Source organism: Pseudophryne corroboree, chromosome 5 (genome assembly GCF_028390025.1).
Source record: "Pseudophryne corroboree isolate aPseCor3 chromosome 5, aPseCor3.hap2, whole genome shotgun sequence".
NCBI classification, from domain to species: Eukaryota; Metazoa; Chordata; class Amphibia; order Anura; family Myobatrachidae; genus Pseudophryne; species Pseudophryne corroboree.
In genome coordinates this window covers 521568585-521591353 of record NC_086448.1, presented here as the reverse complement: position 1 = coordinate 521591353, position 22769 = coordinate 521568585, and the positions used below count along the sequence as shown (strand labels likewise).

At 45.4% G+C, this 22769-nt stretch overlaps 1 protein-coding gene across 1 annotated transcript in view; it reads right to left on the bottom strand.

Moving 5' to 3' along the window:
• Positions 1–22769, bottom strand: part of LOC134929625 (collagen alpha-1(XXI) chain-like) — a 293832-nt gene that overhangs the window by 10023 nt on the left and 261040 nt on the right. Inside the window, exons 26-27 of the mRNA XM_063925210.1 lie at positions 8813–8867; positions 6086–6274 (exon numbers count right to left, since the gene is read on the bottom strand). Of these exons, the coding sequence (XP_063781280.1) occupies positions 6086–6274; positions 8813–8867 (244 nt within the window). The remainder of the gene's footprint in view (positions 1–6085; positions 6275–8812; positions 8868–22769) is intronic.

Here is a 22769-nt window from a genome sequence, read left to right as displayed (position 1 = left end):
CACACAGCCGATCAGGAGGGTGCCACAACGTGGCCCTCCCTGATTGGCTGAAGAAACCCACTTAGACATCAGTCAGAGTGGGTTTCTGGCATTCGGGGAAAGGGGACCCACGTGAAAACATGGGTCCCCTTTCAGTGCGTGGCTCGGGTCTCCGTTTTATTTTTTTAATCAAGTACGTGGATTACAAAAGGATTATCCGAGGAGCCTGGTACCCTGGATCTGGTGAGTATAATTTATTCAACAGGTACCCCATGGATTCTACTGGACAAGAGGACCGACCTGCGTGTGAACATAAGGTAAGTATGTATGTATGTTTGTGTGGATGGATGTAATAAAACTTTACTTTCAAGGTGTGTGTGTATTGTCTTTTTTTGGGTATTTTTTTAGTAGTAGTACTACAGGTACCAGCGGGCCCGTTTTTCCGCCGCATGCTGGTACTTGTGGTTCTCCAAGTACCAGCTTGCGGGGGAGGCTTGCTGGGCCTTGTAGTACTGCTACTAAAAACAATATCTTACACTTTTACAAAAAGGCTATCAGCCCCCCATCCGCAGCCCATTGGATGGGGGGGACAGCCTCGGGCTTCACCCCTGGCCCTTGGGTGGCTGGGGGGGGACCCCTTGATTGAAGGGGTCCCCACTCCCCCAGGGTACCCCGGCCAGGGATGACTAGTTGGATATTTGATGCCACGGCCGCAGGGCACTGTATAAAAGTGACCCCCGGCTGTGGCATTATCTGTCCAGCTAGTGGAGCCCGGTGCTGGTTTTAAAAATACGGGGGACCCCTACGCTTTTTGTCCCCCGTATTTTTGGAACCAGGACCAGGCGCAGAGCCCGATGCTGGTTGCTTAAATATGGGGGAACCCCTGTCATTTTTTTTCACATATTTCTGCAACCAGGATCGGCTCAAAGAGCCCGAGGCTGGTTATGCTTAGGAGGGGGGACCCCACGCAATTTTTTTTCATCAAATTAACACTTTCCCACCCCTTCCCACTGATATACATGCACGGATCTCATGGATCCGTGCATGCCTATCCAATCACGGCTCAAAAAAGCAGGTCTGTTTTTTTTTAGCACTTTTTTACGGGTTGTATTTTTTCACGGCAGTGTTTTGTTTTTTTTTGCTTTGCACTTCTTAGTAAATGACCGAGATTCATACTTAAACAGCCGCGTTTTGACCGATGGTGTATTCATTCGTATTTTTTTTGTTGGACTTGCAAAAAAATACGAATGGCCTCATCACTGCCGTGATTTCTGCTTAGTAAATTACCGAGATGACACTTTGAAGAAAAAACGGCATCTCGGACAAAATCGGGACCTTAGTAAATATACCCCAAAGTGTGAAGATTATAAGTGTGATTAGAATTTGAAAACTAAAATGGACTTAAACTGGATGAAAACTGAAGGAAAAACATTTAACAGCTAAAGTTGGGTACTTACTGGCACGACCATGTTATATCCTTCATTAACATAAAATGGACACTAGCAACGGACGTTTGGTTTGATGTGCAGCACATCAAGCCAAGCGTCTGTCGCATGTGACCGTGGGAGCGCACAATCCTGGGTACACACTGAGCAATGTAAGCCTATAAACGTCGTTTGGAGCGACATTGCTCCAGTGTGTACCCAGCTTTACACACTACAGATGGACTGCTTTGCAACTTCAAATATACAGTTGTGCTCATAAGTTTACATACCGTAGCAGAATTTGTGATTTTCTGGCCATTTGTCAGAGAATATGAATGATAACTCACAAACTTTTCTTTCACTCATGGTTAGTGGTTGGGTGAAGCCATTTATTGTCAAACAACTGTGTTTACTCTTTTTAAATCATAATGACAACAGAAACTACCCAGCGAGGCAATCATATACACAGTAAAACCTTCCTAGTAAAGCTTTATCTCCTGCTCAGGGGATGCGGGGATGCGGTCAGGATGCCGCCAGACGGAATCCCGGCGGTCGAAATACCGACGCCGGAATCCCGACCGCCACAATCCCGACATATTCTCCCTCCGTGGGTGTCCACGACACCCATAGAGGGAGAATATAATAGTGTGCCGAGCGCAGCGAGGCACCGTGCCCGCAGCGTGGCGAGCGAAGCGAGCCCGCAAGGGGCTTCGTTCCGCTCACCACCCCTGTCGGTATTGTGTGGTTGGGATTCCGGCGTCGGTATTTCGACCGCCGGGATTCCGACCGGCGGCATTTAGTACTGATCCCCCGCTCAGCCCCACCTTAAATAAAACTGTAATCTCTCTCTACTGGCTTCTTTCCATCACTATTCAAGCAGTGATTACTCCCATTCTGACAAAAACAGAATTCTGACATTAACTCTCTCTTAAACTACTATCCCATCTCTCCAATGCCCCTCCAAGCTACTTCAGATAATTGCTTGCATTCACCTCACACACTTTAAACTCACACAATTTATAGGACCCACTTCAATCCGGCTTTCGTGGCCAACACCACACAGACTCCACAGAGACAGCACTGACTAAATTAGTGAATGATCTGGTCACTGCTAAGTATAAAGGCAATTACTTGTAGGGGGTCATTCCGAGAGGATCGCTCGCTAGCTAGTTTTAGCAGCCATGCAAACATTATGCCGCCCCCCACTGGGGAGTGTATTTTAGCTTAGCAGAAGTGCGAACGCATGTGCAGCCGAGCTCTGCAAAACCAGTTTGTGCAGTTTCAGAGTAGCTCTGAACCTACTTAGCGCTTGCGATCACTTCAGCCTATTCGTGTCCAGATTTGATGTCATACACCCGCCCAGCGAACACCCAGCCACGCCTGCATTTTTTCAGACACGCCTGCATTTTTGCTAACCCTCCCGGAAAACGGTCAGTTGACACCCAGAAACGCACCCTTTCTGTCAACCTTCTTACGGTCGTCAGTGCGACTGAAAAGTTTGCTAGAACCTGTGCACAACCACAATGGGCTTTGTACCCGTACGTCGCGCGTGCGCATTGCGGGGCATAAGCATGCGCAGAAATGCTGTTTTTTAGCCTGATCGCTGAGCTGCGAACAACGGCAGCTAGCGATCAACTCGGAATGACTCCCCTTATTCTTCTAGATCTCTCCGCTGCTTTTGACATCATTGACCACTCTCTTCTCATACAAACAGTACAATCCCTAAGTCTTCAGTACACAGCTCTTTCCTGTTTCTCATCTTACCTATCTAATTGCTCATTCAGTATTTGCATCCTCTTCGCTACCTCTATCAGTTGGAGTATCGCAAGGCTTAGTCTTAAGGTGTGTACACACGGTGAGATCCTTGCTATGCCTGATTTTGACTATGCGATTTCCCTTAAACTCCCCACAGAGCCCAGATAGCCCAGATAGCACAGATTTTGACTATCTGTACTTTCGATTTTGTCTATGGGGGTAATTCAGAGTTGACTGCAGCAGAAAATTTGTTAGCAGTTGGGCAAAACCATGTGCATTGCAGGTGTGGCAGATATAACATTTGCAGAGAGAGTTAGATTTGGGTGGGTTATTTTGTTTCTATGCAGGGTAAATACTGGCTGCTTTATTTTTACACTGCAATTTAGATTTCAGTTTGAACACACCCCACCCAAATCTAACTCTCTGCACATGTTATATCTACCCCCCCCCCCTGCAGTGCACATGGTTTTGCCCAACTGCTAACAAATTTGCTGCTGCGATCAACTCTGAATTAGGCCATAGGTACGATTTTGACTAAGTGCCAATTTTGATTATACTTTGGTACTAGATAGTACACTAGATAGTCAAGATTCACTTGTCTGCAAAGTCTATCTAGCCTTGCGATACCAACCCCTCAGGAGCACGCATCGGGATCGAATCTGTATCGCAAGCTGCCAAACACCTTGAGATGTGCACTAACTTTCCTTAAGATTTTTACTATACAGTCAAAATCTTACAGATTTATCTCACCGTGTGTACACACCTTTAGGTCCTCTGCCTTTCTCAATCTATACCAGATATCTTGGCAAACTAAGCAGCTCTTTTGGATTTCGGTATAATCTGTATGCAGATGATACTCAAATTTACCTATACTCCCCTGATTTATCACCATCTGTACTGGTCCACGTCACTGAATGCCTTTGTGTTGTTTCATCTTGGATGACATCTCGTCACCTCAAGCTTAATATTTCCAAAACAGAATTAAGAATATTTCCACCGGCCAATAGTAGTTACCAACCTGATATCTATCAGTTAATAACTCAACAATCGACCCTACCCCAAAAGCTCACTGCCTAGGTGTCATCTTTGACTCTGAACTGTCCATTGTTCCCCACATTCAATCTGTCTCAAAATGATATAACATAACTCGAAAAAAACATATCCAAGATATGACCATATCTTACACAAGACACTGGAAAAACTATTCCATGCACTCATGATCTCCTGCATTGATTATTGCATTAGTCTCCTTGCTGGTCTTCCCAAAAACAGACTCTCACCACTACAATCCATTCTGAATGCAGCTTTGATGCTACTCTTCCTCGCTAAACGTTCATTGTCTGCTGATCTGGTCTGTCAATCCCACCATTGTTTACCTGTTTTCTACCGTATTTAAAACTAAATACTTTTACATACAAACAAAACTGCACCAACATATATCTCTTTGCTTATCTCAAAAAATCTCCCAACCTGACCTCTCCCCTCTGCAGAAGATCTGCGTCTCTCATCCACATGCATCACTTTCTTCCATTCACGATTGCAGGACTTTCTTTGGGCTGCACCCACTCTGTAGAATGCCCTCCCATGCACAATAAGATTCTCCTCTAGTCTCCAAACCTTCAAGCGTTCCTTGAAAATGTACCTCTTCGGGCAAGCTTATCAAATTCCAGAACCACCCACATAACCTTTATAAGCTTTCCTATCTAATTACATCCCCTCTGCACAGTCCACTCATATCCTCACATATTTTCTCTTTCTTCATTTTCACATACTCCTGACCCCAGGCCAGCATTGCTGTGTGACTATATCATACAACCCACCAAGAACCTTTGAATCTGACAGGACCATTATGCAATAGGTAGCATATATCCTTGTGTATCAATGCCCCTTCAGACTGTAAGCTTGGAAGCATGGCCTTCCTACCTCTATGTCTGTCTGTTATTACCCAGTTACTGTTGTTTTCAATTGTAAAGTGCAATGGAATATGCTACGCTATATATGAAACTGTTAATAAATAAATAGAAACTAGCTAAACCAAAGCCTGCATTAATCACAACTTAGTGAAATTTGTATGCCCTAGATAAATACTGGCTTTTCTTAATTTTGCTCAAACAATAGCCTTACAAAGTAGTGTTCTTCAAAAAAGTTATAATATCTTGAGCTATGTCAGGCTTTTTCAACCAGTAGTCGCTGCCTACACCTTCTGAGCAAATTATGGCCCAGGCTCTTCTTATAGGATCAGTCATGCCCTACCTGTGACCTATGCCTTGAAGACGCGGTGGTGTGACATCATAGGTCACGGCGTCTCGCCACCCAGCCAGCCCACCCACCTGCATACACATCTTCCAGTTCCCGCCCGCATCCACAACTTTCCCTGCCCACCCTCATAAACACTTGCCTGACCGTCCTGTGCTCAGTATTCGCAGCACTCCACTATGAACATCCCCCACCACTGAGGGACAGGGAGGAGGGCAGCTAACTGGTAGGGGCTAATATTTGTTATTTTATTTCTCCTGTGGGGAGCAATAGGATTTATGTGAGGAGCAATGTGATTTATTTTTGTGGGGAATAAAAGGATTTATGTAGGGAGCCACATGATTTATGTGGGGAGCAATGTGATTGTTTTTCCTGTGTAGGCCAATGTATGTGTGGATTATTTTTTTACTGTGAGGGCCAATGTGTGTGTTTTTTTTCCCCGTGGGGAACTGAGGGTGTGCCTTGGCAATTTTAAAATATTGTTCAGTGTGCCGCGAGTTATAAAAGGTTGAAAATCACTGAGCTATGTAGTGGTGCTAATAGTGTATATTAAGGAAAGAGTGGAAAATGTGGCTATGCAGGACACAAGGAAGAACTTCCAAGTCTACTGTCATTAGTTTCTCATATATCCTTACAGTAGAGTACATACAACAAACGTATTGAAACATCACCTTTCATCCCCTGGAGTCCTGGCAATCCCTGAATTCCTGGATAGCCAGGTCTGCCTCCTCTTCCCAGGTATCCTTGTGGTCCTCTCTCACCAGGCCTGCCCTGGATACCTGGTAATCCTGGTGTGCCTTGTTTTCCTTCACATGGTGGGCAAGTAGGACTCATGTTCTGAAGCAAAGATGGTAACTGTGCTAGAAAGTAAGGGTTAATCCATTAAACAAAATATAAATAGAATCAATATGTGAGCTTCACTTTAAGACAATGTAATTCTTGTAAAGCAAACTGGAAATGTGTCTGTTGAGGATTATTATTATTGATAATTTACTTAATATATATTAAGCCATACTTGCTTGGAAATAATATTTTGGAAAATCAAAGGCATGGAGTAATAACGTATAAAACATTACATATTATTCTATTTATAATATCTGATAATCACTTGACCCATTCCTACCATCCGTGTTACATTTTTACATTTTCAGCTATCCAAGCAAGACTTCCTGTATACTGTAATTGTAAAGTTACCTGAGTTCATTTTTTACATCTAGTATAACAGATATATAAGCAAAACATCTTTAAACAGTTTATACAAAAGTAGAAGTAGACTATATCCGGTTAGGTTCTGTGCCCTTATGCTGTTCTGTAAATTGTCCAGTAACCATTTATACTATTGTGTGCCATAAGAAATGCATGTTAAGGCTGGACTCAGTGATAGTTTTTGATGGCTTTTAAGGGCCATTTATGAACATGTAGTCCATCATTTTATGTATAATTTGTGGTGGTGGTTGGGGGGGGGGGGGGGGAGGGGGGGGAGGGTTGATACTAAATTTTTTAAAGATAACGAGTAAAATCAGCACAGTGATCAACACTTCAATTCTGAAACAGGAAGTACTTCGTTTCTCGGTGGTCAGAATCCCGACCGAGGCCCTTAATCCCCACTCAGGGTGTGGTCCATGCCACCCCCCGATGGGGAATAAATTAGTGTGGCGAGAAAAGCTTGCCACTGGGCCCGAAGCATGGTGAGTGCAGCGAGCCTGCAAGGGGACATACTGTGCTCACCTTCGGGATCCCGCCTGTAGGGATTCTCGCGTCAGTCTTATGATCACTGGGTGTCACGCTTGGTTTGAGTTGGGGATCTGATGACTGATAATTGACTGAGGGAGCAGCTATCGGCAAAGGAAGGAAACAAGGTGGCTGAATGTAGTTCTTACTCATGGATTGAAGATTTAGGCCCGAAGATGTAGAGGGGTAGGCAATGAGGAAAATTAATGAGAACGATACACTGAAGAAAGATTAATTCAGCTTTGCTGAGACCTCAATCATACACAACGACTAGGAGATAAGTCTAAGTGAATTCTGAAAGACGAGATGTTCACGACTTGTAAACAGGGCTGAAGAATACTGAATGAAGAAGTGTCTTGTGATTTGTAAACGATGCTGAGGAACACTGAATGAAGAGATGACTTGTGATTTGTAAACGATGCTGAAGAACACCGAATGAAGAGTTGACTTGTGATTTGGAAACGATGCTGAAGAACATTGAATGAAGGGGTATGGGTCGTTGGGTCAACCCAACTTAGGTCGACACTCATTAGGTCGACCACTGAAGGTCGACATTGCCATTATGTCGACATGCATTAGGCTGACATGGTCGTTAGGTCAAAATTTACTAGGTCGACGGGTCAAAATGTCGACATGAGGTTTTTTACTGTTTTTGGTGTCGGGAGGTGGACAGGTGGACTGGGAGCAAAGGACTGCAATAACAGAACTGACCACTGGGCGGCCACAACAGATCCAGGATACCAGGGGTTAACCTGGGAGCACAGAGCTTGAGCACCTTACAGCAGCAAGTAACTTGAAGCATTGGCACCATGAATAAGCATTAACCCCTTTTTATATGGGAAGACTGCACCGGATTGGCTGGATGCGAACTGGGATACCTATTGGCTTGGCTTGGTCTCCAACATGGTGACTCCCTGCACAGAGGACACATGTGGAACCAGCACACAGCCACTACCTCAGGCCTCAGGAGGGATGGCCATCAGTGGGGTGTCCATCGATGGTTGCCATAAATGATACCATCGATGATAACCATTGATGGTACACAAGCCATCTATGGTGAACCATCGATGGTTTGCACCACTCAATAGCCACCACTGAAAGGTGCTGGCGGGGACACACAAAAAAACTGGGGCGGGGCTTAGCAAGTGTCGGGGGTGGAGCTATGCTCCATGTCCCGACACCTTGCAAAAAAAAAAAATATTCGTATATGCTGTGCCATCGATGGAGGGAAACCATCTAGTTCTCTCCCATCGATGGCAAAAACATTCGACATCGGCCATAAACCATCGATAATTAGGAATCATCGATGGCAATCCCTAGGCCTCACCCTCCCAGACGCCGCACTCCAGCAACAGAACACTTGGAAACAGACACCTACGGCTGCCATGCTCCGCTCCCCAGGACCCGGACACTGGCCTCCAGACACCCGTAGCCGCACCGGAGGACCTCGCTACCGCAGCTCCTATCCGCCGCAGCCACACCAATCAGCTAACCTGAAGGCCGCAAGGACCAAAACCGGAGGTAAGACTCGGGATGCTGACACTAGGATCCCGACCGTCGGGATCCCATACTGATTCCTCTGAAACAATGTTGATCTTAATAATTATGACAATATAGTATTCAGAAACATATCACAGATTTTTTCAGCCCAAGCACATACAACTTACCACGCAACATATTACTACACAGCTTCATAACGTGGTCATCTGTCATGGATTTCCCCTATAGTAGAGAAATAAGGTATACTTTCATAGTATGATAGGCAATCAGTCATATTAATTTTTAGTTCTACAGTATTTCAGTGTTATAGTTGCCGTATACATTCAGCTCTCAAATGATCAATGACATTGACTAACACGTCTGGATCAGAACTGTTTTATAGCAGAGAGAGAGAGAGAGAAAGAGAGAGAGAGAGAGAGAGAGAGACTATAGCTGTTTACAAAATGTTTCGAATACTTTGAAATTAAATTAACTTTATAATGTTTTAGCAATGTTCTCCTAACTACTGCTACTGGTACAGATCTATGGTGACAATAATCCTTATCCTCCTTACTGCCCATTAGGGTGGCCCATCCGCCCATCCCAGGATCAGGATTGGTGGGATCCCGGGATTTGAGGTAAAAAATGCTGGGATTTGAATCCTGGGATTGGAGCCTTCAATCCCGGGATTCATCGGATTAAGCTGTGCATGCGCATTATTGTGTTTTTGGCCCCGTCTGCCCTGCTGTATGCAGCGTGTGTCAAAGAGGTCACGCTGCGCAGCCCCATCCCAGCCGGGTCCACTGCGCCTGCGCTTCAACGTGCCTACCCTCCAGTCTGCCCACCATCATACTGAGCGAAGGAGGACGCCAGAGCCGTGAGTGACACACTAGCAGCTGCTGGCCCTGTTTGTTACTATGCACTGCCAATTGCCAGCCCTGCTGCAGTCCTGCCTCTGGACCCTTTATAGTGAGTACGGTCATTTTTTACATGTATTTCTTAATTCTGAACTTGAAATCAGGGTGGGGCGGGGTAAATTAATCAATCCCAGGATTGAGCATTTTTCAATCCCGGTTCCCGGGATTGAAAATCGGGCCGGGATTGGCCTCCCTACTGCCCATTTGCACTGGAGAACCTCTTTACAAATCACTTATATGCTTATTGTTTCCACCACTTGCAGTAATCTGGAGGCAGCAGGCTGTGGTCACATTGTAACAATGCATTGATCTAACAGTAAAAGGGTTTATCAATCATAACGCCAGTATGCATTTTGATTTGCAATTAAAAATATAAGTACTTCCGGGTTTATGACCCAGGCGTCCTTTTGCGCATGCACAGCCATTGGCCAGTGCATGCACAATCCGTGGGTACATTGGAAGGGATCGTGTTGGATCTCATATCTAATGGTATTGCATATCTGATACAAGCTTCACAATTTCTGCTTTCTGGAGCTTTGTACATACGGAAAATGCAGTCAAACCTAATTTTCTGAGTTTTGACCACATTTACCCATTAGTACATCCTGGCCAAAAATAGAAAGCCGGGGGATTGTCACATTGTGAAAAGCTGCCACCGGAGATACCCACCTGAAGTGGCCAATTTCAAATCTGTAACATTTTTCCCATGCCTTTCCACGACATTGGTAGCGTCACTATTTTTATGTGTGTACATGTATGTAACATGAAGGGAACTTATTATGTAATTATGTATCAATGTACTCATTGAGGGTCTACCCTGTCAAAATGTAAGTTAGAGTTAATGGCTTCATTTAAATTGTCAGACATATAGAAAATAACATGAGAAAAATTATGTTTACATTTGTGTTCTGTAGTTGACATATCTTTAGTTAAAACTACATTTAGTAGTGAGATCTAATTGTAACAATAAAAGCTTGATCTAAAACAAAATTTCAAAATGTAATTAAGACTTGTTTTGTAGAGAGCTATACATTCAGAATGAAGGTCTCAATTAAGGTCTAAACCAAAGTATCTCCAGATTTTGTTAATTTGCCTGGTTCTTGTGTGAAGACTTTCCGATTACTATAGTACTCAAGGTATCCGTTCACATGGTCAACAGTAACCATGTTGAAGTGAAATAATAGAGTTATGTGCCGACGGGAGGGTTAGGGTTAGAATGTGGGAGAGGCTTGGGTCAGGCTGTGGGGTGAATAAGGGTTAGGCATTAGGAGGAAGTTTAGGGGTAGGTATTAGGGTTAGGGATAGGGGGAGAACGCTGTAGCATCACAGGTCCATGCCAGAAGTCTCTGTAACAGCACCACCGGAATCCGGAAGATACTGGAGCTACTGCTGTCACTGGGAAAAGGTAAAAAGCCACTAGACCACCAGGGATAGTCTGTTGACAGTTTATCATATCGACATATTATCTAGGTAGACACGATGAATGTCGACATGATAACTCTCAAAAAGTTATACTACACCCGGTACTCAAAGATTTAAGGAAGTCACTTAACTAACAAACATTTATGCCACGATATCTGCGTTCCTCCCCTGGGAAGGAGACATTACCCCGTTCCTTACCATGTGAAGGAATAGGGGACACAACCGTCGGTTGGGCGTGGTAGGGCATACATTGCCCAATGCAGCCGACTTACAATGAAAAATATTGCATCAAACGGACAAGCTGGACAATCCACCATGCCTGACCAATAATTCTAATGTGTATGTCCAGCTTTAGTAATGTAGATAAGAAAAATAGCAACACTGATACTCTGGGGTTGATGCATTGAATGCAAGTCAGTTTGGCTACCATTTCTTTACGTGTTTCTGCACTACACATGCTCTGCAGCCAAACACACCTAAGTATGGGTGATGCAGAGCCATAATCAATGTAGTTGCAGCTCCATTTGTGGCTGAAGTGGCATAACTTGGTGGTAACTGGGCGTTTGCCCGTAGGCAAAGATCAGTGCGGCTTCTTGACGGGACTGTAGGCTATACAGTGATAGTGAAGACAATTTATTTCAATAAGCGGAGTATGCAAATAGCCCTTAATGCTAGAGAAAGATAAACTGCACTAAATGCACACGTGTATGTATATATATATATATATATATAAAAGACAAAAAATGAGAATAGGCGCCTCCTAGTGCATTACCTCACATATGTTGTGACCTCCACCTTTAGTAACACCCCAGTGAATTCAAGGTGTAGCTTGGATGGTGGAATTCCAACCACCTAACTGAATCGCATAATACCACGTATTTCAGTGTATAGTAGGGATACTTTTCATCACAGTAATCCTGGTGGTGCTTCTCCCCGGTTTATACCTCACATATATAGGATAAAAGCAGAAAGGACCGATAGTGCAATATGTTTCATAACAAATAAACACATTTATTAAAAAAACTGGTCCTAATAATAAGAATTTACTTACCGATAATTCTATTTCTCATAGTCCGTAGTGGATGCTGGGGACTCCGAAAGGACCATGGGGAATAGCGGCTCCGCAGGAGACTGGGCACAAAGTAAAAGCTTTAGGACTAGCTGGTGTGCACTGGCTCCTCCCCCTATGACCCTCCTCCAAGCCTCAGTTAGGATACTGTGCCCGGACGAGCGTACACAATAAGGAAGGATTTTGAATCCCGGGTAAGACTCATACCAGCCACACCAATCACACCGTACAACTTGTGATCTGAACCCAGTTAACAGCATGATAACAGAAGGAGCCTCTGAAAAGATGGCTCACAACAACAATAACCCGATTTTTGTAACAATAACTATGTACAAGTAATGCAGACAATCCGCACTTGGGATGGGCGCCCAGCATCCACTACGGACTATGAGAAATAGAATTATCGGTAAGTAAATTCTTATTTTCTCTAACGTCCTAGTGGATGTTGGGGACTCCGAAAGGACCATGGGGATTATACCAAAGCTCCCAAACGGGCGGGAGAGTGCGGATGACTCTGCAGCACCGAATGAGAGAACTCCAGGTCCTCCTCAGCCAGGGTATCAAATTTGTAGAATTTAGCAAACGTGTTTGCCCTTGACCAAGTAGCTGCTCGGCAAAGTTGTAAAGCCGAGACCCCTCGGGCAGCCGCCCAAGATGAGCCCACTTTCCGTGTGGAATGGGCTTTTACAGATTTTGGCTGTGGCAGGCCTGCCACAGAATGTGCAAGCTGAATTGTACTACAAATCCAACGAGCAATCGTCTGCTTAGAAGCAGGAGCACCCAGCTTGTTGGGTGCATACAGGATAAACAGCGAATCAGATTTTCGGACTCCAGCCGTCCTGGAAACATATATTTTCAGGGCCCTGACTACGTCCAGCAACTTGGAATCCTCCAAGTCCCTAGTAGCCGCAGGCACCACAATAGGCTGGTTTAAGTGAAATGCTGAAACCACCTTAGGGAGAAATTGAGGACGAGTCCTCAATTCTGCCCTGTCCGTATGAAAAATTAGGTAAGGGCTTTTATAGGATAAAGCCGCCAATTCTGAGACACGCCTGGCTGAAGCCAGGGCTAACAGCATTACCACTTTCCATGTGAGATATTTTAAGTCCACAGTGGTGAGTGGTTCAAACCAATGTGATTTTAGGAATCCCAAAACTACATTGAGATCCCAAGGTGCCACTGGAGGCACAAAAGGAGGCTGTATATGCAGTACTCCCTTGACAAACGTCTGAACTTCAGGAACAGAAGCCAGTTCTTTTTGGAAGAATATTGACAGGGCCGAAATTTGAACCTTAATGGACCCTAATTTGAGGCCCATAGACAGTCCTGTTTGCAGGAAATGCAGGAAACGACCCAGTTGAAATTCCTCTGTAGGGGCCTTCCTGGCCTCGCACCACGCAACATATTTACGCCAAATACGGTGATAATGTTGTATGGTTACATCCTTCCTGGCTTTGATCAGGGTAGGGATGACTTCATCCGGAATGCCTTTTTCCTTCAGGATCCGGCGTTCAACCGCCATGCCGTCAAACGCAGCCGCGGTAAGTCTTGGAACAGACATGGTCCCTGCTGGAGCAGGTCCTTTCTTAGAGGTAGAGGCCACGGGTCTTCCGTGAGCATCTCTTGAATTTCCGGGTACCAAGTCCTTCTTGGCCTATCCGGAGCCACGAGTATAGTCTTTACTCCTCTCCTTCTTATGATTCTCAGTACTTTTGGTATGAGAGGAAGAGGAGGGAACACATACACTGACTGGTACACCCACGGTGTTACCAGAGCGTCCACAGCTATTGCCTGAGGGTCCCTTGACCTGGCGCAATATCTGTCCAGTTTTTTGTTGAGGCGGGACGCCATCATGTCCACCTTTGGTTTTTCCCAACGGTTCACAATCATGTGGAAGACTTCTGGGTGAAGTCCCCACTCCCCCGGGTGAAGATCGTGTCTGCTGAGGAAGTCTGCTTCCCAGTTGTCCACTCCCGGAATGAACACTGCTGACAGTGCTATCACATGATTCTCCGCCCAGCGAAGAATCCTTGCCACTTCCATCATTGCCCTCCTGCTTCTTGTGCCGCCCTGTCTGTTTACGTGGGCGACTGCCGTGATGTTGTCCGACTGGATCAACACCGGCTGACCCTGAAGCAGAGGTCTTGCCTGACTTAGGGCATTGTAAATGGCCCTTAGTTCCAGGATATTTATGTGAAGTGACGTTTCCATGCTTGACCACAAGCCCTGGAAATTTCTTCCCTGTGTGACTGCTCCCCAGCCTCTCAGGCTGGCATCCGTGGTCACCAGGACCCAATCCTGAATGCCGAATCTGCGGCCCTCTAGGAGATGAGCACTCTGTAACCACCACAGGAGAGACACCCTTGTCCTTGGAGACAGGGTTATCCGCTGATGCATTTGAAGATGCGATCCGGACCATTTGTCCAGCAGATCCCACTGAAAAGTTCTTGCGTGGAATCTGCCGAATGGAATCGCTTCGTAAGAAGCCACCATCTTTCCCAGGACCCTTGTGCATTGATGTACTGACACTTGGCCTGGTCTTAGGAGGTTCTTGACTAGGTCGGATAACTCCTTGGCTTTCTCCTCCGGGAGAAACACCTTTTTCTGTACTGTGTCCAGAATCATCCCTAGGAACAGCAGACGTGTCGTCGGAATCAGCTGCGATTTTGGAATATTTAGAATCCATCCGTGCTGTCGTAGTACTACTTGAGATAGTGCTACTCCGACCTCTAACTGTTCTCTGGACCTTGCCCTTATCAGGAGATCGTCCAAGTAAGGGATAATTAAGACGCCTTTTCTTCGAAGAAGAATCATCATTTCGGCCATTACCTTGGTAAAGACCCGGGGTGCCGTGGACAATCCAAACGGCAGCGTCTGAAACTGATAGTGACAGTTCTGTACCACAAACCTGAGGTACCCTTGGTGAGAAGGGCAAATTGGGACATGGAGGTAAGCTTCCTTGATGTCCAGAGACACCATATAGTCCCCTTCTTCCAGGTTCGCTATCACTGCTCTGAGTGACTCCATCTTGAACTTGAACCTTTTTATGTAAGTGTTCAAGGATTTCAGATTTAAAATGGGTCTCACCGAGCCGTCCGGCTTCGGTACCACAAACAGCGTGGAATAATACCCCTTTCCCTGTTGTAGGAGGGGTACCTTGATTATCACCTGCTGGGAATACAGCTTGTGAATGGCTTCCAATACCGCCTCCCTGTCGGGGGGAGACGTTGGTAAAGCAGACTTCAGGAACCGGCGAGGGGGAGACGTCTCGAATTCCAATTTGTACCCCTGAGATACTACCTGCAGGATCCACTTGCGAGTGAGCCCACTGCGCGCTGAAATTCTTGAGACGGGCCCCCACCGTGCCTGAGTCCGCTTGTAAGGCCCCAGCGTCATGCTGAGGACTTGGCAGAAGCGGGGGAGGGCTTCTGTTCGTGGGAAGAGGCTGTCTGCTGCAGTCTTTTTCCCCTTCCTCTGCCCCGGGGCAGATATGAGTGGCCTTTTGCCCGCTTGCCCTTATGGGGACGAAAGGACTGAGCCTGAAAAGACGGTATCTTTTTCTGCTGCGAGGTGACTTGGGGTAAAAAGGTGGATTTTCCAGCCGTTGCCGTGGCCACCAGGTCCGATAGACCGACCCCAAATAACTCCTCCCCTTTATACGGCAATACTTCCATATGCCCTTAGGAATCCGCATCCCCTGACCACTGTCGCGTCCATAATCCTCTTCTGGCAGAAATGGACATCGCACTTACTCTTGATGCCAGAGTGCAAATATCCCTCTGTGCATCTCGCATATATAGAAATGCATCCTTTAAATGCTCTATAGTCAATAATATATTGTCCCTGTCCAGGGTATCAATATTTTCAGTCAGGGAATCTGACCAAGCCACCCCAGCACTGCACATCCAGGCTGAGGCGATTGCTGGTCGCAGTATAATACCAGTATGTGTGTATATACTTTTAAGGATATTTTCCAGCTTCCTATCAGCTGGTTCCTTGAGGGCGGCCGTATCAGGGGACGGTAACGCCACTTGTTTTGATAAGCGTGTGAGCGCCTTATCTACGCTAGGGGGTGTTTCCCAACGCGCCCTAACCTCTGGCGGGAAAGGGTATAATGCCAATAATTTTTTAGAAATTAGCAGTTTTTTATCGGGGGAAACCCACGCTTCATCACACACCTCATTTAATTCATCTGATTCAGGAAAAACTACGGGTAGTTTTTTCACACCCCACATAATACCCTTTTTTGTGGTACTTGTAGTATCAGAAATGTTCAAAACCTCCTTCATTGCCGTGATCATGTAACGTGTGGCCCTACTGGAAAATACGTTTGTTTCCTCACCGAGTCAGTGTCCGTGTCAGTGTCTGTATCGACCTGAGGTAACGGGCGTTTTATAGCCCCTGACGGTGTTTGAGACGCCTGTACAGGTATTAACTGATTTGCCGGCTGTCTCATGTCGTCAACAGTCTTTTGTAAAGTGCCGACACTATCACGTAATTCTTTCCATAAGACCATCCAGTCAGGTGTCGACTCCCTAGGGGGTGACATCACTAACACAGGCAATTGCTCCGCCTCCACACCATTTTCCTCCTCATACATGTCGACACAGCGTACCGACACACAGCACACACACAGGGAATGCTCTGATAGAGGACAGGACCCCACTAGCCCTTTGGGGAGACAGAGGGAGAGTTTGCCAGCACACACCAGAGCGCTATATATATACAGGGATAACCTTATATAAGTGTTTTTCCCTAATATAGCTGCTGTATATATTAATATGCCAATTTAGTGCCCCCCCTCTCTTGTTTTACCCTGTTTCTGTAGTGCAGGACTGCAGGGGAGAGTCAGGGAGCCTTCCTCCAACGGAGCTGTGAGGAAAAAATGGCGCTTGTGTGCTGAGGAGATAGGCTCCGCCCCTTTCTCGGCGGCCTTTCTCCCGCTTTTTTGTGGAAAACTGGCAGGGGTTAAATACATCCATATAGCCCAGGAGCTATATGTGATGTATTTTTAGCCATTTAAAGTATTTTCATTGCGTCCCAGGGCGCCCCCCCCAGCGCCCTGCACCCTCAGTGACCGGAGTGTGAAGTGTGCTGAGAGCAATGGCGCACAGCTGCGGTGCTGTGCGCTACCTTATTGAAGACAGGACGTCTTCTGCCGCCGATTTTCCGGACCTCTTCACTCTTCTGGCTCTGTAAGGGGGGCGGCGGCGCGGCTCCGGGACCCATCCATGGCTGGGCCTGTGATCGTCCCTCTGGAGCTAATGTCCTGTAGCCTAAGAAGCCCAATCCACTCTGCACGCAGGTGAGTTCGCTTCTTCTCCCCTTAGTCCCTCGATGCAGTGAGCCTGTTGCCAGCAGGTCTCACTGAAAATAAAAAAACCTATTTAAACTTTTACTCTAAGCAGCTCAGGAGAGCCACCTAGATTGCACCCTTCTCGTTCGGGCACAAAATCTTAACTGAGGCTTGGAGGAGGGTCATAGGGGGAGGAGCCAGTGCACACCAGCTAGTCCTAAAGCTTTTACTTTGTGCCCAGTCTCCTGCGGAGCCGCTATTCCCCATGGTCCTTTCGGACATCCACTAGGACGTTAGAGAAAATAAAATAGTTGCCCGTACAATGCAAGAAATAAAAGACAGCTTATCTGTTAGTAGTCGTCCATACGAGTAAACACTAAACGCGTTTCGTCCTATGCCCACGGACTGGACTTCCTCAGGAGTATAGAATATATGAAACATATTGCACTATCGGTCCTTTTTGCTTTTATCCTATATATGTGAGGTATAAACCGGGGAGAAGCACCACCAGGATTACTGTGATGAAAAGTATCCCTACTATACACTGAAATACATGGTATTATGCGATTCAGTTAGGTGGTTGGAATTCCACCATCCAAGGTACACCTTGAATTCACTGGGGTGTTACTAAAGGTGGAGGTCACAACAAATGTGAGATAATGCACTAGGAGGCGCCTATTCTCATTTTTTGTCTTTTAGATTTAAAACGGTTAGCCTGAACAGCAAACCACGGGAGAAAAGGGCTGCCACCCCATTATAACGCGGGAGTGCATTTTTAAGAAGTCCTGTTACCATAGAGGAGGGAAAAGGACATTTACTAAGCTTTAAGGAAAGCAGTAGCGCCAATACCACCCATACTATTTCTTCATATTATATATATATATATATATATCAGAGGCGTCACCAGGTGTGGTGACACCCGGTGCGCACCCCTGATGTACTGCCGCGATCGCGGCAAAAAAAGGGGCGTGGCCTTACAGATAGGGGGCGTGGCTTCGCGGGGATACCGGGATCGTCACTCTGGGGGCGTGCCCAGCATCTCCGGAGATGCTGGGCTTCCCCCAGAGACGGTCTCAGTGTGCTGTCGGCTCCTCTGCTATGACAGGAGCCGGGTGCTGTAACGGAATTTCACACTGCAGCACCTGGCTCCTGTCACTGCGGAGGAGCTGACATTTGGTGTCACCCCCTCCAGGTGTCACACCCGGGTGCGGGCCGCACCCCCCGCACCCGCCTTGTGACGCCACTGATATATATATATATATATATATATAATTATAGATGCATATTACATACAGTATTTGCAACATTTGCTCAAATCGAAAGAGACAGCAATAATGAAGCTAGGAGTAAGATGATTATATAGAAATAATTATACTTTACCATAATAGATATTACCAAATATATATTAATGTTTCATGTTTGTAAAACTTTAGTCTTGCACCTCCTAAAGGCCACTGAATACTAATGCTGACATATCACAGCTGGTCTAGTAAATTAAAATTAAAGCAGGGGGATTACACGAGTGCATTCATTTTTAAAAACAAAATCTAGAGCCAACATGAAATCTGTTCTGACCACATTACAGAAGATAACAACATTTGTTGAGAACGTAGTGAAGGGCGAAACTTTAATGGAATAAAAATGAGCCTAAAAGGCCATCTGTAGGTAACAGCTGAAATTACAAGTCTCATTTAGACTGTAGGAACAATGTATTAACAGGGTGTACTACGTTATACTGATGCTCGGGATCGCGGCGCCCAGCATACCAGTGCCAGGATCCCAGCCGCCGGAATGCCAGCAGCGAGGCAGGCGCAAAAGAGCCCCTTGCAGGCTCGCTGCACGCGCCACGCTATTTATTCTCCCTCCAGGAGTGTCGTGGATACCCCAAGAGGGAGAATAGTTGTCGTTATACCGGCGCCGGTATGCAGAGCGCCCTGGGATCCCGACAGCCGGGATATCGAGTGCCTCATGTATTAACACTATTATTCTAAAAGATAAACTTCTCTATGAAAGAATGGTGGTGATCATAGTCTCAGTTCAGTTTCTGTCTATTTCTTCAAGGAGTAACCAATGTAAATAGGAAATCTTATTGTTTTTTTCCCCAGATAGGACTATAGCTACTGTACAGTAGTTTATTTTTCTATCTATCACTATCAATATCTTTCAACGATATTACTGCATTTTGTGTCCATAAACTCATATCCTTATTAATCTACTTGTTCAGAGCCGGCCCTAACCCATATGATGCCCTAGGCAAGATTTTGGCTGTTGCCCCCTAGCACCACCGCTGGTTCCGCCTCTGACCTTGCACCTCTTTCCCAGCACCATCACCCCTCACCCATAGCAGTCCTTATTTTGGTGTTTGTACACCCAATATTTTTAATAGGAACAGTTCGCACATTTGGCGCACAGCCCAAAAAGGGGTGTGTTTTTGCCTGCAATGGGCATGGCCACACAATAACCCCAATTCCAATTACGCCACACAGTACTGCAACTTTATTCACATTTGATCATGTGATAGTGTCCATAATTCATATTACATCCCACAGTAGTATCACTTTACCTTATAAATGTTACTTCTCACAGTAGAGCCTCTTATTCACATTACACCACACCCTATTGCTCTTTATTCACATTAGACGACACAGTAGTGCCCTTTCTATATGCAACGCCACATAGTAGAGCACCTTATACACATAATGCCACACATTAGTAATGCATTTATACACATAATTCCACACAGTAATGCCCCTTACACATATGAGACACATTATTAATGTCCTTATAAACATAATGCGCCTTACACATTATGACAACCTTTACTAATGCCCTTATACACATAATGACACACATAGTGCCCCCTACACATTTGCTGCACATTATTAATGAATTTTTACATGACACACATAATGCTTCTTACACATATTCCAAACACTACTGCACAACCAACCCACTCACATGCACACAGCACTCACACTGCCACTAACACTGTAACCTCTGCCTCTGCTTGGATACAGATGTGTCCTCATAAATCTTGCCTCAATGATAACGTCGGGCACACCTTTTTTTTAATGAAAATGATTTGCATTGCTATGTGGCTATGATGCACAAGCAGCTTCTGCTGATTAAAATGATATGCAGCATGCCTATATACTGTGTAAGACTGGCTGTATCTGCATATGAAATGCTACACACAGTATATAGGCATGTCGCATATCATTTTAATCAGCAGAAGCTGCTGATGCCCCTAGGCATATCAAATGCCCTAGGCAATTGCCTAGTTTGCCTATGCCTATGGTCGGCTCTGTACTTGTTGATCCAACATATCCAGTCATATTTAGAATGAGAGGTAATAAATCTCTTAATATGTATCTTGCATCACTATAATTATGTTACCAGATCTCCCTTCATAATTTAATTGCAGTTTTCATAGCGATAATCTGTGGAGGCAAAATTATAGTTATTTTTAACTATGGATTTTAAATTAAGCTGCTTCTAAAACATAAAGGTGATTAAAAGTATATGACTCAAACTATGATGGAATGGAAACTATTGATAAAGGCACTTGAGTCTAAGGGCGGTATTCATATGATGTATCACGCCCAATCTCCTTTCTAAAGTGATCCCCATTATCATGCATATCGCGCCCACGGTAATCTGGTTTAGCTGTAATAAAGTTTGGGCGCCGTCGCTACCCCCTGAAATTATTATACCTCGCCCGTCTGCAGAAACAGAACGGGTGTGGAAGGGGTGAAAAGAATTGAAGAGGTTGAGTTAAGGAACACACGTCTTGCATTCACGTGTTTGAACTTCCCTTCCAGTTTTTTCTTCTACCCTGTTCTTTTCAAATTAATTCAAATGGAAGAAAAAGCCTAAAGAAACTACGGTACAGTAGCTAGACATTTCTATGGAAAAAACATCAGGTTTCCGATTTGTGTTGATCCCTGAAGAAATAGAGAGTAATTTAACAAAGAAGGCTGTTACCAAAGGATTATTACAAAGAAAGGTTTATTGGAATTATACTCAGAATCCTGTCCTCAGACTCTATAAGGGCTTTAGGACATTTTACGTAGCTACTGTATGCAAGAGATGTTAAAACAAAAACTTAAGTATACTAGCTACCTTAACCAATAGCCCTTACGTAAGTAATTCTTGGTCGTTAGTTAATGTGATAATCTCTATATATGTGCAGTGCTGATTATTTCAGTAATGCTAGAGTGCTAACTAGCTTTGATACATATGCAGAACTCATTAATACCCCTTTTCCCACTAGCTTTTTTAAACACGGGTAAATGCGCGGGGGCGCGGATTTACCCGTGTTTTTCCCTAGTGGAAACGGGTCCCCTGTCAAATTCCCAGATCAAGTGATCCGGGAATCCTACCCTGGTAGCTAGCCGAGTTGAACACGTGTTCAACCCGGCTAGCTGTCTAGTGTGATCTCCCTGCGCCGCCCCTTCCGCGTCACTAGCGGGTCACCAACCCGGCAATTGCCGGGTTGGTGAGCACTGTCTGCAGGGGGCTGTAGCACGGGTGCTACGCTAGTGGAAAAGTGGTATTAGTAACAACAGAGAATCAGTTAAAACTGGCTGCATTAATTATTATATTGTGCTCAGTTCAAAATTCAGCAACAACTTTTCTTCCAATTAGCAAGGAAGAGAATCTGCACAAGGCTATTTGTGTATCCCACTGTCTTAACTTGATAAATATTGTTCTAGATCTTAAACAGTTTTGACTTCTCTGTATATCCTGTAAACCACCTATTATCTTAATGATGCATCACTTAATTTCATCAAAAGCAGGTGAAAACAGTGGCGTCACTAGGGTTGGTGTCACCCGGTGTGGTAACTCATGGTGTCACCCCCCCATGGACCTCCTCCCGTAGCACACCACACGGTTTCTTATCAGTGTGTGTGTATAATATATATATATATATATATACACATATATACACACACATACATACATACATACATACACACACACACACACACACACACACACACACACAGTGATCGAAGAGGGAATTTTGAAGTGGGGGTATGGAAAATTGAAAGGGGTAGTGTCCACTCGAGGGTGTACTGTGGCAGATGCCGAAAAAGGGGTGTGGCCAATCAGAAGGCGGGTGTCCTTAAGAGGCACTGGGTGAGAGGGAGACACATGGTGGAGGAAGGGACTGAGGAGGACGGGGGCATTAGGTGAGAGGGGGATGCAGGGTGGGAGAAAGACATAATGGATAGAGGGACAGAGGAAGGGGGAGATGCTGGGTGGGAGAGGACGTAGAGTGGGAGGAGGACATACTGGGGATTGGGACACTGGGTGGGAGAGGTTGCAGAGTGGGAGGGGGACATACTAGGGATTGGGGCACTGGGTGGGAGAGGGACAGACTGGGGCACTGGGTGGGAGAGGGACATACTGGGGATTGGGACGCTGGGTGGGAGAGG